This window comes from Rosa chinensis, chromosome 5, assembly GCF_002994745.2.
Source record: "Rosa chinensis cultivar Old Blush chromosome 5, RchiOBHm-V2, whole genome shotgun sequence".
NCBI lineage: Eukaryota > Viridiplantae > Streptophyta > Magnoliopsida > Rosales > Rosaceae > Rosa > Rosa chinensis.
In genome coordinates, this window is record NC_037092.1 from 2,904,151 (window position 1) to 2,919,042 (window position 14,892).

At 37.1% G+C, this 14,892-nt stretch overlaps 3 protein-coding genes across 3 annotated transcripts; 1 reads left to right on the forward strand and 2 right to left on the reverse strand.

Annotated features, from left to right (window-relative positions):
• Nucleotides 1-217: 217 nt before the first annotated feature.
• LOC112168339 (kinesin-like protein KIN-14D) lies at nt 218-5,347 on the reverse strand. Its single transcript, XM_024305464.2, has 17 exons — nt 5,062-5,347; nt 4,388-4,639; nt 4,132-4,276; nt 3,770-3,879; nt 3,523-3,642; nt 3,205-3,408; nt 2,935-3,102; nt 2,741-2,857; nt 2,512-2,658; nt 2,308-2,440; nt 2,094-2,203; nt 1,740-1,901; nt 1,447-1,664; nt 1,234-1,315; nt 1,026-1,130; nt 834-938; nt 218-740 (listed from the first exon to the last, which is right to left on the reverse strand). The coding sequence occupies exons 1-17, from the start codon at nt 5,104-5,106 to the stop codon at nt 558-560; spliced, it is 2,406 nt and encodes an 801-aa protein (XP_024161232.1). The 5' UTR covers nt 5,107-5,347; the 3' UTR covers nt 218-557.
• A 1,957-nt stretch (nt 5,348-7,304) lies between these two features.
• On the forward strand, nt 7,305-8,611 carry LOC112201705 (oxygen-evolving enhancer protein 3-2, chloroplastic). Its single transcript, XM_024342615.2, has 3 exons — nt 7,305-7,734; nt 8,014-8,309; nt 8,408-8,611. Exons 1-3 carry the CDS (start codon nt 7,428-7,430, stop codon nt 8,504-8,506), a joined length of 702 nt encoding a protein of 233 aa, XP_024198383.1. The 5' UTR covers nt 7,305-7,427; the 3' UTR covers nt 8,507-8,611.
• Nucleotides 8,612-9,230: 619 nt separating this feature from the next.
• LOC112202031 (F-box protein At2g40910) lies at nt 9,231-10,244 on the reverse strand. The gene has a single exon (XM_024342933.1). The coding sequence runs from the start codon at nt 10,242-10,244 to the stop codon at nt 9,231-9,233; it is 1,014 nt and encodes a 337-aa protein (XP_024198701.1).
• Between the last annotated feature and the right edge of the window lie 4,648 nt (nt 10,245-14,892).

A 14,892-nucleotide genomic window follows, 5' to 3' on the forward strand; every position in this document is an offset into this window, starting at 1 on the left:
ATGAAGAAACAGAATTGGACCCACTTTCATTTTATACTCAATCTGTTGTTAGATTAGACATAAAGACAAGCGGCGCCCCCAGATTTGGGTATTCATCCAACCACATTGAAAATAAAAAGACAAAGCATACAAATATCTTCAAGTTTTTCAATTAAATAAATATCATATTATAGGAACACAATCATTTTCATTTTGTCATACTGAACCACCATATAATATATATATTGGATAATATAATCATAAGGCAAATATTCATCTGAGTTTCTTGCTGGAATTCCAAGCACCCGTTACACCTTCTGAATCATAAGATGACAATTGACAACATGTTACCAAGCACAAAATGTTACAGTTACAAAAGCATATGGATCTAGAAGTACAAATTAGTAGAAGCTTGAAGCAGAAAGATCTGCACGCCAATAATACAAACCCAATCGGAATCCATTAATACATATAACTACCCAAGACGACCTTGCCCTCATTACAAGTAACAGTGGACTCTGCGTCGGCTAGACTAAGGCAGTCAGGCTCAGACAGACAAAACCAAAAGAGAATAATAATTAGCCGTAACTCAAGCGAGAATCTGAAGTAGGCCGTGCAGTTGTCTGTCGCCGAGGAACCCCAATTTCACAGGCATTTACCCGGTGAGCAAACCTAAGCGAACAGAGAGATTCTCCTACTGATGTAGAATCTGGTGAGACGTTGACAAACATGAGGGTCTTCGAGTCCCCTCCCAAACAGGGCTGTTTATGACAGAATTAAATGTTCAAAAGGTTATCTACTGATATACAAAACAGAATGTGTTGAATTCCTAACTAGAGCAAATATCACCATACCTGGAGAAGATAGGTGAGCTTTGAATTCCTGAAAGGAACATGATCCTCCTTCTTTGCCAGAGCAAATATCACATCGCTCAAGGATGACAGACTTTTATTAATAGCCTGATTGTTACAGACAAATAGTGAGCGGACAGTCTGACACATAAAAAACAATAACAGAAGTACATCAGATTCTCAAGAGGAACGGACCTGAGTTTCCTTCAAACGGTCTCCCGTTGCACCACTTCTTGATAATCGCTCACTTCCAGCAAGATCAATAAGGTTTAGGACCCCTTGAACTTGTTGTTCGGTATTCTGATAGGACAAGTATATCATCACATGACCATAAGAACGCAAACAACTAAACAAGCATACAGGAAAGCTAAGAACTTGATCTTCACTACAGTTAAACACAAACCTCATTGATACCAGTTATACGCAATGTGAACACAAGGTGGCTTCTCGATGACTGCTCGTTCATGTGTGTCTTGCCTACAGACCTGATACATCATATAATAGAAAAATTTAGCATTGAAACTTTTTTCTCTTTTTTTCAAGTTACATAAAAGTCGAATGCACTATCATCACAAAGATGGAAATGCAGAATGTGATTATATCAGAATGAACATACCTACTCTGAGCAGCCTGTTGTAGAAGAGAGGAAATCTCCCTTTTACTGCAAACATCAATGATAGTGAGGTCAGATACGTGTGTGTTTCCATTGACATCATGCTTTATTGTATATTGTTTGCCCACACCGCTTTCTGTCCTTGTCAACTCTGCACCACTTGGTCGATTTGAAGATAACAAGTCACGGATTGTCTCGTTGTAGATCTCAAGCATTGAGGCCTGCATTAATTTTTAATAAATTATAATAATCTGCAAATTTAGACCAAGTCACAGACAGAAAAGTAAATATAGTACCTGCATCCTATACTTCCAGCCCTGAGCTTGAAGAGATTGACTTGTTTGGAATATCTGGTCTACTGACCGAGGTATCAATCCCTTTTGGTCTGGATTTTCTGGTCTACCCATCATGGTATATGTTTTACCAGAACCCGTTTGACCATAGGCGAATATGCAAACCTACAGGAAAGGAGTGAGTACTTATTAGTATATATTAAAATTGAAGGAAAGTAAAAAGAACCCGCCAAAGAGGGTCTAAATGACGCTTAATATTCCAAACCACATAATCTAAAAATGTATTTACAAAAGAAGAAATCATGGTTATCAAATGGCCAAAATGTGCACAAAATAAAATGCAGACAAAAGATCCACCTTGTAGCCGTCGAGTGCACTTTGTACAAGTTGCGATATTTCCACAAAAACATCCTGTTGCGATGCCGCATGATCAAATACTTTGTCAAATGTAAAGTGATACTTTTGCCCTGCAAAGATATAAAGAAAGGGCTAAGTACCGAGTGAATATTGCCATTATAAAGAATTAAAACAACAATAGATATTGATTAAATAAAAACAGATATGACCATACCAGTCTGCACTAAGTCAATTCCACGACCTAGTTCTTCTGTTGATGTAGGATATGAAATGACTGGGACTTCAGTGGCATCATCAGGTAGCAATGGACGTACACGGCAGAATACTCGAATATTGCCTTTTAATTCCTATAACACAAGAAGATCATTACCAAATAAATCTTGCTGATTTTAAAAGGAATTAAGTTCAGAAAGATTACCAGAATATCATTGTGGAGTTTTTTTCTTAATCTCTCTCCTTCAAAAATTTTCTGCTCAAATTCAGCTATGCGACCTCGGAGTTCACGCTCAACTCTCTTTTGCTCTTCAAATCTTGTGCTTATTTCTGAAGCAGATAAATCAACCATCTGAAAGAAAATAAAAAAACAGTTTATATGAGATAGATACATATAAGCAACAATTCCACAATCCAATGAGCATTGATTGTACCTCAATTTTCTCAAGAGCAGAATCTCGCTCCTGCTTTAATACATCTCTTTCATGCCTTAATTGATCTCTCTCATGCTTTAATGAATCTATCTGCATCATTTGAGATGAACATGTCTCCTGTAACAATAAAACATGCCTGCGATATTAGAAAGCCGACATGGTAGGAATGCAGAATATAAGTATCCAACACAAACCTCCAACTCTTTAGTTTTCTGGGCCAGTTTATCTAACTCTGCAAAATGCTTCACAACTTCAGCCTTCAAATCATGATTCTCTTTTACATGGTGATCACGGTCATCTCTAACCTCTTGCAATTGCCCTCGAAGACATTCTTTTTGCTTCAAAGCATCATCATGTGAAGCCTACAAGCAAGAAGCCAGAAAAGTCAATTAATCTAAAACTGGGAAAACCCATGCAACAACGGTTCTTAAAGCACTAGACTGAAATATGTGATGAGTCTTTACTTTAAGTGAAGCCAATTGATCTTCTAATGCCTTCTTGTGACCCCTCAAGTTGCTAAGGTTCTCCACCATAGTCAGCTTCTCATTTTCTGCTCGTTTCCTGGACTCATCCATTGTGTTAACATCACTTTGCAGTTTGCTATTATACTGTTGCAAACTCTTGTTATACTCTTGTGTTCGATTATAATCATCCTCAAACTTGATAGCCTACAGAAATTAACAATATCAGAGATAGACATTATGCAAAGTTTTCTGAATCTGAGGGGAATTAGAGAAAATAAAAAATCCGTAAGATTTGAAGAGGTTAGATAATTGTATTACCCTCTGCTCAACAACTAATTTCGCTTCCCGTACTTTTTCAAGCTCGCCTGAGAGAGCAACTTGCAACTTCTCAGCAGCAGCCCTTGCGTCCTTTTCTTTTCTATGACTACTAATTGCATCCTAAATGTCAAATGGAGAGGATTTAAACAATAAAGGAAGAGAAGGAGAAAAAGATGTTAGAAAAAAAGAACTGTATAAATAGCTATATCACAAAATTAATACACAATGCCTTGATCAGGAATTTTACCATCTTTTCTGATTCTTCCTTTGCGAGTTTCTCTTCTAGGGTAGCTATAGTTTGTCGCAAATTTGAATTGATGGCATTGAGTTCTTCTACCACGTTCTTCATCTCCACCTCTTAAGAAAGAAACAATGTTTAAAAAATTACCAATCTGTTGCTTCTGACAAGAAGATGAACCAATTGGAAACCAAACAAACATTCTAAGGAAAGCAGTTCATCATCGACACATGTTTCTGAAAGCATGATGATTTTTTAGGAAAACTAGAGATGTGGAACTTAATTCACTGGAAACCATGAATAGTTTGATTCAGTGGAATGGACTTATGATACTGTAGCAGACAATTCCAATAGTAAGGCAAATAACTTACCAGTATCCTCGCACTTCTTTTCAGCAGAATTCAATAAATTCTGAAGCCTTTCCACCTCAAGAAGATGTTCTTTCTCAACCTTCAGGTACCATTTAATGCAATCCTTTAGGTTTTTATGATATGCGGCTAGTTGTTGGGCGTTCCCCTGCCATGCAACCAAATAACGATCAGTAAAAGAAACAACATTTCATAGTTCAAAACAAGTACAAAGCCCTATTTTAGAGAAACCAATCAACAGTTGGTAAGAAAATAAAACCTTGTGATCAAACTTCTTCTCTTTATACTTCTTGTTCAACAACTCCTCGACTTCTTCTTTTGTGAACACTCTCTCAGCCTCGCCGCAGTCTGAACCCTCCACACTGGCAGTCTCACTGGCAGCTCCACCTTCTTGCCTCTTGTTAACAGAACTAAATGGCAGCCGTGGTCGCCCCATGCTACTCTGGCCGTCTGCTTTTCCTGTTATCCTCCTCCGCTTGTCTAACGGAACTTCATCAACACCAATCTTCTTCTACAAAACAACACCAAAATCAACATTAAACATAATGATCTAGCAGCTCAGTATGTCACTTTATCAATGAAATCCACTAAATGACCTTCACTTTACCGAGTTTATCTTCACTATTTGAACCTTAAGTATAAAACTCAATAAAAAAACTGATACAATTACAAACTTGATCAAAGAAACAGACCCAAAATCCACAAAGCAAAAAAGAAAATCCATTTCCTTATTTTCACACTGATTTATGGCCCAGAAAAGAAAACCCACAACCACCCAAGTAAACCAAACACATGATCACTATATTCACCTCACATCTTTCACTTCCCATCAATTTTCCCCAATTTCTCACAACCCAAATCAGGGCATCTTTTGCCTCCACACCCAGAACAAAAAGAAGAAGTAATTTAACAACAACAAAAGTTGGGGCTTACAGTAGAGGGACTACGGGGAGGCCTATTCTGGTTGCGCGAAGCCATTAATCGAACCCTTGAAACACAAAATCGGAGAAATCAATCAAAGCTAGAGTTGCATAATCCGGCGCCGGATCTGAGAAAATCGGCGATGGGTATGACCCAATGAGGGTTCGGATCTCCGATTGTACGGAAACGGGTTCCGAGAGAAATCGAATTTGGTGTATAGAAAAAAGCTAGGGTTTTGAGAGTCGGAGAGTGAAGGTGAGAGAAGAGAGACTCAAAATTTGAAATTGGATCTGGCGCGTCTAACACGCTCTTCAAAAACTAAGACGTTGGCTTTTATTCGGGTCGGGTCGACCCGTGTCGGCCACCAGGCCCAATTTTTTCAAATTTTGTGATTAACTAAATTATATTTTAAGACAACCTTTAACTATGGTCTATGGGGATTATTCTAAAAAAGATTTAACAAAGAGTGAGAATGATGTAATAAATTTGAGAGGGGAGCGTAGAAGTACCTAATTTCCAACTCCAATGTGTTGCAATTGAAGGACCTTGTGAATTGGGTGGGGGGATGGCAAAATATGAAGGGTGCAGCTTTGTGTTGGGTTATTTGAAAACCAAATTTACGTGGAATGGAGCATTTTTTATTTATTAAATTTCATTGATTTTCTATTTAGGTTGCAAATCCAAAAAGGGACCTAGACTTTTATGGATATAAAAGTTTTGAATTTTGATTCACATAACTTATAAAGTTCAATTGACTTATTGAGAATGTGAATTGTAGTTGGTTCATTCACCTAATGGGATATGCTACATATCTAGTATAAATGATTTGCAAATTTGATAAATATTGATACAGTATCATAGACTCAACAAAACTTGTTTGCGAGTTGCAATTCACACTGTGAATGAGTTGTCAATCCCATTGAAAATTCAATTAAAATATGGCAATAAGACATTCCGCCTTTGATTAGTAAGCGTTTCATAGGGAATAACGGCTTTGTCAATTGTTTCTCCTAAAAACAACTCTAAAATGTGGCATACAACATAAATCCAACCCTAAAACGTGGCATACTACATAAACCACTTGACCTTCCTTTTCTTTTCTTTTTGGTTACAAAACCGCTTGACCTTCTTCAACATTGTTATTGCTATATATTGAATGAGTTTTCGCTTATCAAACAAGTTGCGTCAATCAAAATAAAAGATTTGCACTCACTAAACTTTTATCGAAAAGTTTTTCATCGTGTTATATGAAGTTCTTCAACATATACGATGAGGATACACAATGACCCTTAAGTCTCAAGACTTCATTACTCAATTTGACACCCAGTGGCGGAGCTAATATTAGATTTCAAGTGGGGCACACAAAATATCAAAACTCCATAATAAGAAAGAAAGAAAAAACACATTCACAAAATATCAAAACTTCATAAAAGAAAAAAAAAATATTATCTCATCAATCATCCACTACACTAAACTAGCATACTAACAAACTAAATTGTACATAATATGATTGGTGCATGGGACCCACTGGGCTCCAATGTGGCTCCGCCCCTGTTGACACCCTTGGCTATCAACGGCCTCAAGGCTTTGAAATGATACACACATCGGAAAAATTGATAAGATTACCCCTACATATATTTAGAAATGCAATATTGTTCCACGTGCACTTATGGTAAACAATTATTACTCTCCAAACAAAAATGATGAATTATCACATTTAGTGTTTTAGATATTAAAAGGTCTTTAGCATATGAAACACGACGACTTAAAATGAGTCATTTATTTTGCTTTGCAGATGTGTGGAAAACAACTTGGTATATCTATTCTTCATTTGATATTTATGGAGATAGAAATTTAAACTTAAGATCTTATTTGTAGACCACTAACAAGCTGGTTGATATCTCAAATCCATTTTCATTACGATAGTAATTTCAATTTGAAACTATGCATTGTAAAGCAACCAACATTTCTTTTGATTTCTATAATTGAGAGGGGTGAGGGTGAATGGGTGATAGTACCATGATGCTTTGCTAGCTAGCAAGAGACTATTAACATCATTATCATAATCCGTTGGAATCCACGTGTCAGAATGACACAGTCCTTGCTGGAACATTATCCAGCTTGTCAAATAGAAAATGCCATAAGAGACACATTTCAACCTTCCATTGGCCAATTCCATATCCTACTTATCCAACCAGAAAATGGCAGATAAGGTCTTTGCCCAAAATCACTCTACATCACAGAAGCATAGAACAAAATTTGATCGATAATATCATCCACCACCAATCATACCCCAAAAAATATATTTCCACACCTTTCTGCCTCAGTTTAATTATCACTTGGAACATACGAAACTGAGAAAGGAGAGATTACGCAAAATGGCACAAGCTATGGCTTCAATGGCTGGTCTACACGGTTCCTCCCAGGCTGTGTTGGAAGGCAGCAGCCTCCATCTAAGCGGCTCATCTCGCTTGAACATAGTAGGTAACAGCACCAGGCTAGCGGTGACAAGGCCCGGCTTTGCCATTAGAGCTCAGCAAGTGCCCGCTGAGCCTGAGACTAGCCGTCGCGCTATGCTCGGTCTTGTGGCAGTTGGTTTGGCCTCGGGATCTTTTGTTCAGGCTGTGCTTGCTGAGGCTAAGCCCATCAAAATCGGCCCTCCTCCCCCGCCATCCGGTGGATTGCGTAAGCAAAATATTTTTATTTTTTTTTGTCATTACTATTTTATCTTACTTTCACATTGGGAATGTTAAGTCTTGCGTTACAATATACGAAGGTCTAATTATATACTAAGGAATCAGAGCTATAACAGTTAAAACACACAATGGATGTATATACTGATTACATTATTAACTATTGGATTGGAATTTGCATTATAATTTACATAGGATATGTTAAGTCTTGCCTTACAATATACCAAGAGGTAATGTATCTTATGTGGGTGCAATTGATGTGTTGCTGCAGCTGGAACTGAGAACTCGGATGAGGCAAGAGACCTTGATCTGCCATTGAAGAAGAGGTTCTTCTTGCAGCCACTGACTCCAGCTCAGGCTGCCGCAAGGGCAAAGGAGTCAGCCAAGGAAATCCTTGCCGTCAAGTCGTTCATAGACAAGAAGGCATGGCCATTTGTCCAGAACGATCTTCGTCTCAGGGCTTCATATCTCCGATATGACCTCAAAACAGTCCTCGCTGCCAAGTCCAAGGAAGAGAAGGAGTCATTGAAGACACTCGCAGGAAAGCTCTTCCAAGACCTTGACAATGTGAGTGATCATAAACTTAGGCAAAATCCTAATTAATTACTTTGAAAATGAAAGCTGCAATGGTTTAGTGCATGTACTAATTTCTTCTCCTTTTGCAGTTGGACTATGCAGCAAAGATCAAAAGCACCCCACAAGCGGAGAAGTACTATGCCGAAGCTGTATCTAGCCTTAATAATGTTGTTGCAAAGCTTGGTTAAATCGAATTTATGTATTTGATCGATAATGTAAGCTTTATTTGACATTTCATGAGACAATTTTCATTTGCATATATATGCTATTTAGACTTTGGGGGATCCTAGCTAGGTCTGAGTACCACTTTATATATGATACATAGGCAATACATATAATGCCTTTGTTCTAAAGCATCGAGTATTACCGCTTTCGATGTTCAAGCTCTATTACCAAAATGAATTATACTTAAAATGGAAAAAAAGAAGGAAAAAAACAGAGAGAGAGTGCTTTTAGTTCTGTACGAACAACAAAGGGCTGTTTCAGAGCCTGAAGCAACAAGAGAAGGCGAGACATTCTTTGAAAGGCCAGCAAAGTACAATTTTGAAGAGTGAATTAATTTGCTAGCTAGAGCTTGTTGCGGATGTGGCAGATCTTGTAAACTAGATTCTGTACTTCTGTACTATCATCAAAGGTAGACATAATCTAATCAACGATCACAGACATGTATATCTACAACACACATCGCAGTAACTAAACACTAATTCAAGTAGAACGTGACAAGTGAAACCATATTGCCTCCTTATTTGTGAAATGATTTGCATTCTTACCAGGACATCGTAATTTAATCAGTAGCTAGAAGAGTATCATATTAAGTATTACATAGCTAGATTAACAATCACGTAGCATAACGAGATGAGTCTATAAGATAGAACAGAAAAATATATGTAATTCAGTAAACAAGAAAGCCATTTAACTGATGTTACTAGCTATCGATCCAGCATTTTCAGGTATCATTCCCTTAACAGTCACTAGGCTTGGCCTATAGAATTCCATATGTTCCATCCCAGGCTCCATTCGTTCATCTTTGATCTTCATAATTATCTCCCTTCTCGTGTCATAAAAAATGCGCCTTAATGATCCATTCACCCTCATAAGGAACATGAGTTTCTCAGAATCAAATGACCAAGGAATACTCCAATTCTTCTGGAAAAGAGGGTCATCCTTCAAAAATTTCAAGGGACCAACGATCTTGTTTTTGCTCCATTTGTGCTCCTTGAAGTCCTCTAACACCAAGACATTTAGGGCTTCATTTGCTATATCACCAACAGCGAGACGATCGTTCCAAAGGAGAACCGATACTTTTGTCAAATCTGTAAAAGCTCCTGGGGGTACAGCATTAGTCGTGATACATTCCCTCCTCGTATCACAAGAATGAATTTCTGGGGGTACAGTATTAAAGTCGTTATATAACCAATCTGAACCCTCATCTGCTCCATAAAAATGTACAGACCTTGGTGATTTGCCAATATTATATAGGGGTCTCCATTGGTCATCCTTTCCAATTGTTATAATTTCAAATGTATATGATAAAACATTATCTGAATTGCGACGACGTAGCACTTTACGCTCATCGGTGACTGAATCATAATAAAAACGTAGTAGGACAATATCCTCATCTGCATAGGGTAAGTAAAGTACTTGTTGGGTTGCAGGATTTCTGATACGACAGCCAAAATCATCACTTTTTTCCAGATATAAGCCATAGCCATAGTCCACTTTGTAGAAATCTCCGCATTTATGCAGATGAGTAAGTTGGAGAGGAGTAGCCCGATCCATATATTTTGTGATGAACTTGCGATCTTCCTTGATCAAGGAACACCATTGCTTGCAGACACACTTAAATCTTAGTAGAGAATTTACTGGCAACCAAGTCAAAATCTCAAGGATAACATCGAAAGGAAGCTCATACACTTCTTCAGTCATTCTCCTCTTTTTACTTATTAACTTGATAGCAAAGCTACAAGAGGAACCAAAAGACAAGTAATTAGTTGAAATAATCTTCACATATTGATATAACAATTTCTTTTAACCCGTTCTATACATATCGACTCGATATATGCAAATTCATCAGCAGAAGATAATACCTTTTGTTCTTGGCTAAGACTGAGACATTATGACTTGAAAAGGCATGTTAAGGGTGAGAGAGCGACTAAGGCTTAGTTTGGGATTGCTATGCTGTGAGAGGAAACACTTTCGAACTTGCTGTGAGAGGAAGCACTGCCGAACTTGCTGTAAGAAGAAGCAGCTGAGGTGTTTGGTAAACTGTTTTGAAAAGTGCTGTGAGAACGAAAAGCAATTTTCAAGTGTTTGGTAAGTTGCAAGGTAAAAGTGCTTTGGCTGTGTATAATTACCAAATGGGCATACATAGTAAGATATGCTACTAAAATACATAATTTTGTTTTTTGATTATGTAACCATACCAAATGAAAAAATTTCTCATGTATTATTCTTCTACCCTTGGTTGGACCGAATAAATTAAACCCTTCAATATGCATATTATGTTTTACTATTACAAAAAATAAATATAGAATATTTGGATTAATTCCCGACCATAGTTCAACGGGAACAATTACACAAAATAAATTAAAGTCACTTGAAATTTGCAACTAAATGAAACTAGTAGATGCATTCATTAGACTTTGTGCAATTGCATTTCTTAACACCTCTATTTCTTGTCTTCCCGGACCACTACTAGAATTATGCCCTCAGACATCGGCCAAAAACCGATGAGAAAAAGAATCCCGACCGATGGTTATTACAAAACCATATGGAACCATCAACTTCAATTCCTATATACTTTCAATGTAGGATGGTTATTACAAAACCATGAATTAGAATGTACCTCCAATTTTCTATGCAGCATTGCAACTAAACCATTGAGACCTAAAAGAGCTCAATGAATTGTACTCTGAGGTATCAAAATTCATGGTCTATGTAGTTACAGGATTCCCTCATGGTATCGTAAAACATAACTTTAAAAAGCAAACGGACTGGAAATACAGTTTTGCTTATTTATTGATATAGATGTTGAAACAAACTGTAAAGGAACAATGTTACACGGTTTGCTTAGGCTATCATATTCCATCTTTCATGATAGTTTTAAAATTGAAGACTCTAATCTAAATTTTGGATTGCGTTTTACATGTAAAGTGGCTGCTGCATTTCATGATATGAGCAGATTAGTAGTTGACTCTGGCTTTTTCTTCATTTGCTTTGAAGGACGGCTGCATAGAACCGTGCATCTTCAGGCACAAATCTGGTTATTTTAGCTCTGCAAAATACTAGCTTGTCCTAAAATGTAAAGCAAGGTATACACAGTGTTGATATATTTAGGAATATGAATAGATTGTTGAGAAAAAAAAAATTTTAATGCGGCAAACAGGCACAAAATGCAGCTATTTCTATTGTACTTTAGAATACAACTCTTCCTTTATTTTCTGCAGTTCCTGTACTGAAATTCACAAAAGAATCACAAAATTAGTATTTTTATAATAATAATAATAACCCAAATAATGTAAAGACATTAGCTTTATATCATAATTAGCTTGCTCATGTTTTAGAAACACATGAAATTAGTACTATTCCACATTCACTATTGAAAAGACATTGAATATAAGGATCCCAATTCAGCGAGTTCTGTTACAGAGATATGAAGATGATTTTCATGAGAAATTCTTTGGTGCATAGTGATGAATATAAAGATAGTAGAATATAGCAACATGCATTGTTAATCAATCTAAATAATAGGAAATTTCAAATCAATTTGCAAGCAATCTTTTTTAACATTGCTGAGAACTAAACTACAACATAATTATCAGAATAATCTTGCCTACACTAACCAATTCACTTATCATCCGGTTATGCTTTATTTGTTTGCAGTTGTCAAACTAAACTACAACGTAATTATAAACATGCAAAGACGGCACCATCAGGAAGAAGCAAGAAGCATACCAGAGGCAGTAGCTCCGCAAACTCCCCATACCAATGGAGGCTAAGTAACAGGCTTGGTCAACTGAAGACGAATCTTCCTTTGGTCAATTGAAGACAAATACAGGAACCATAAGAAATCCCAGAAAGAAGTTCAATCAGAAAATTGAGACAAAAACAACATCAGATTCCCATAAATACCAATAGATCAAAGAAAACCCAGATAGCTTTTCGTCTCCTTCTTCTTATTCTTCTTTCTCTTATTTCCTGTTCTCTTCTCTCTCTTTCTTTTTTACTCTCACCTCCTCTTTGTCGGGGGAACAACAAAACCCATAAGAACAACCAAAATCCAACAAAACCCATCATCCAAATTCATAATAAAAAATGAGGACGAAGAACAAAAATTTGGAGAAGAATAAATCCGAGCATAAAAGGAATTACCCGCAAATCGGTTGCACCAGAGGAGCTGATGTTGCCAAGAGTCCTCAGATACGGGTAAAACAGCGGTTGTGCAGTTCTCAGTGAGCGGATAATCAGAGGAACACAGTTGAGAACATGGAGGACAAAAGGAATAGCATAGCAGGAAGGTGGAATCCGCGCGGAGGAAGGCGACGACAATCCACCAATTGAATGAGGTCACTAACAACGAGCAGAAGAAGAAGGCGATCTGAGAGAAGACTAGGGAGAACCACACACCGAAGAAGAGGAAGGAGGAGATGCGGAATGGCAGTGACGACAAAGAGGAAGGAGGAGATGTGGAATGAGACGTCTGCCGCATTGGGTTTGCTGTTTCGATGTAATTTTCAGAAAAGGAGGAGGACAGAATTGGCAGTTCTCCAAATTTTCATTAAACTCTACTGTTCATGCTCCGTGTTTTCCCAAAGCATGTCTTCAAAAGCTACAAATTGTAGCTTCCTAAATTCAGCTTTACGGAGAAGCAATTTCAGCCAAATGCAGCTTTTAGAGATTTTACCAAACACTATGTTCTTGGCCCCAAAGCAGAAGCAGCCCCAAAAAGCACCTCAGGAATCAATCCCAAACTAAGCCTAAGTTTGAAAGAGTGAGAGAGAATCATATGCATATGTCACAGGCACATACATACAGGAGACAAAATCAAAAGAATTTCATTGAAAAACCTATCAGAAAAGCTAAAAAAAATTGAAAAAAAAGAAGAAGAATAATTAAGCAGTTTACCTTGATCGATTTTGCACTAAACTCGAGGTTTGCAGATATAAATGGTTAAACTCTAGGGTTTAACCATTTATATTACAAGATGATATACTTTTGGGCCTTCAGGCGGTGCCGTCTACCTTAAGAACCACGTCACCCAGAGGCTTCGCCTAAGCCCACATAGCCCAACTATCCACTTGGAATTGGCGGGTCAGAATAAAGCCTAACCGAACCCGACCCAGTAGCGCCAAAGCCAACACCTTGATGCTCCCACTCGGCATAAAAACCAAGTAACTCATTAGCTCTCGCAAATAAATATTTGTGAGTAGAAAACCCTAAATTTCCAGTAAGCCAAACCCTAACTCCCCCAATCTTCTTCCTCCATGGCACCTAAGTGCTCATCTCCCTTGGACAAACCGCCGGCCACTTCTTCCTCGGAAGAAAATGAGGAAGCCTCATTGGAAGAAGAAGAAGAAGAAGTAAGATCTGGATCCGAGGAGTCCGAGTTTGAAGCCAAAGAACCCGAGCCGCAAAATACGACCTTGATCGTGCTAGAGAAGAAGCCCCAAGGGAAGAAGCTGAAATCCTCCACGATCACCGTAAAGCCTCAGTCTTCTTCCTTCGGTGAGACCGAAATCGAGTTTGAATCCAAATCCAATGGTGACAGACTAGCCTAGCGCAGAGTGCATGTCAAGCCTAACGTTGCACTAAGGGAGGTAACATGTATTGTATCACTTTTATTGATGATAGTTCTAAATATGATTATATTTATATGTTAAAAAATAAAACTAATGCTTTGGCCAAATTTAAAGAGTTCCTTCTTAATGTTGAAAATCATGTTGTGATTGAACCTGGTGATGATTTCTTCATGAACAAAAAATTTCATTTTAAAACAAAAAATAAGGGGATCAAGAATCTAGAGAAAATGTTTTTACTCAACCTAGTTCTTCTCTTCTTCTCATAGTTTACAAATACAAGAAACTTATGAAAATAAACCTAGGAGAAGTAAAAGACTATTATGTTTACAATGTTCAGGAATTTTTTTTTTTTATTACATGAAGCTTTAGAGAAGTTTTAAATACACACTCATAATCACTTAATACACATCCCTATTATTTTATAGGGCACGGCTATTGCCACCCTACAATTTTCTTTGTTCACCCTATAAATATTTGAATTATTGAAAGACTATATTACCCAAATGCAAAATGACTAATAAGTATACTAATTTTCTAAAATTTAAATCTTTAAGGAAAACTAAATACATAACTAATTAAATACAAAACTACTGAATTTTTCTTCTGATAACATTAATCTTCATCTCCTCCATCCAATTTTCAATTTATTACAATTTTCTTTTTTATCTTTTTGTTGCGTCCTCATCGTTAATTCGTTATTCAATTCACAAAACCATTAGTATTAACTTCATCAAAATATTTATAATACCTTTATAAACACCGAAAGTAAAAAATTT

Excerpts from the sequence above, each read along its gene's own strand:
- LOC112168339 (XM_024305464.2), bottom strand. The coding sequence starts at position 5,106 with ATGGCTTCGCGCAACCAGAATAGGCCTCCCCGTAGTCCCTCTACT. Across the intron at positions 2,659-2,740 it reads CTGCTCTTGAGAAAATTGAG|ATGGTTGATTTATCTGCTTC; the intron begins GTACAATCAATG and ends ATTTTCTTTCAG. Across the intron at positions 2,204-2,307 it reads AATTGACTTAGTGCAGACTG|GGCAAAAGTATCACTTTACA; the intron begins GTATGGTCATAT and ends ATATCTTTGCAG.
- LOC112201705 (XM_024342615.2), top strand. The coding sequence starts at position 7,428 with ATGGCACAAGCTATGGCTTCAATGGCTGGTCTACACGGTTCCTCCCAG. Across the intron at positions 7,735-8,013 it reads CCCGCCATCCGGTGGATTGC|CTGGAACTGAGAACTCGGAT; the intron begins GTAAGCAAAATA and ends GTGTTGCTGCAG. Across the intron at positions 8,310-8,407 it reads TCTTCCAAGACCTTGACAAT|TTGGACTATGCAGCAAAGAT; the intron begins GTGAGTGATCAT and ends CTCCTTTTGCAG.
- LOC112202031 (XM_024342933.1), bottom strand. The coding sequence starts at position 10,244 with ATGACTGAAGAAGTGTATGAGCTTCCTTTCGATGTTATCCTTGAGATT.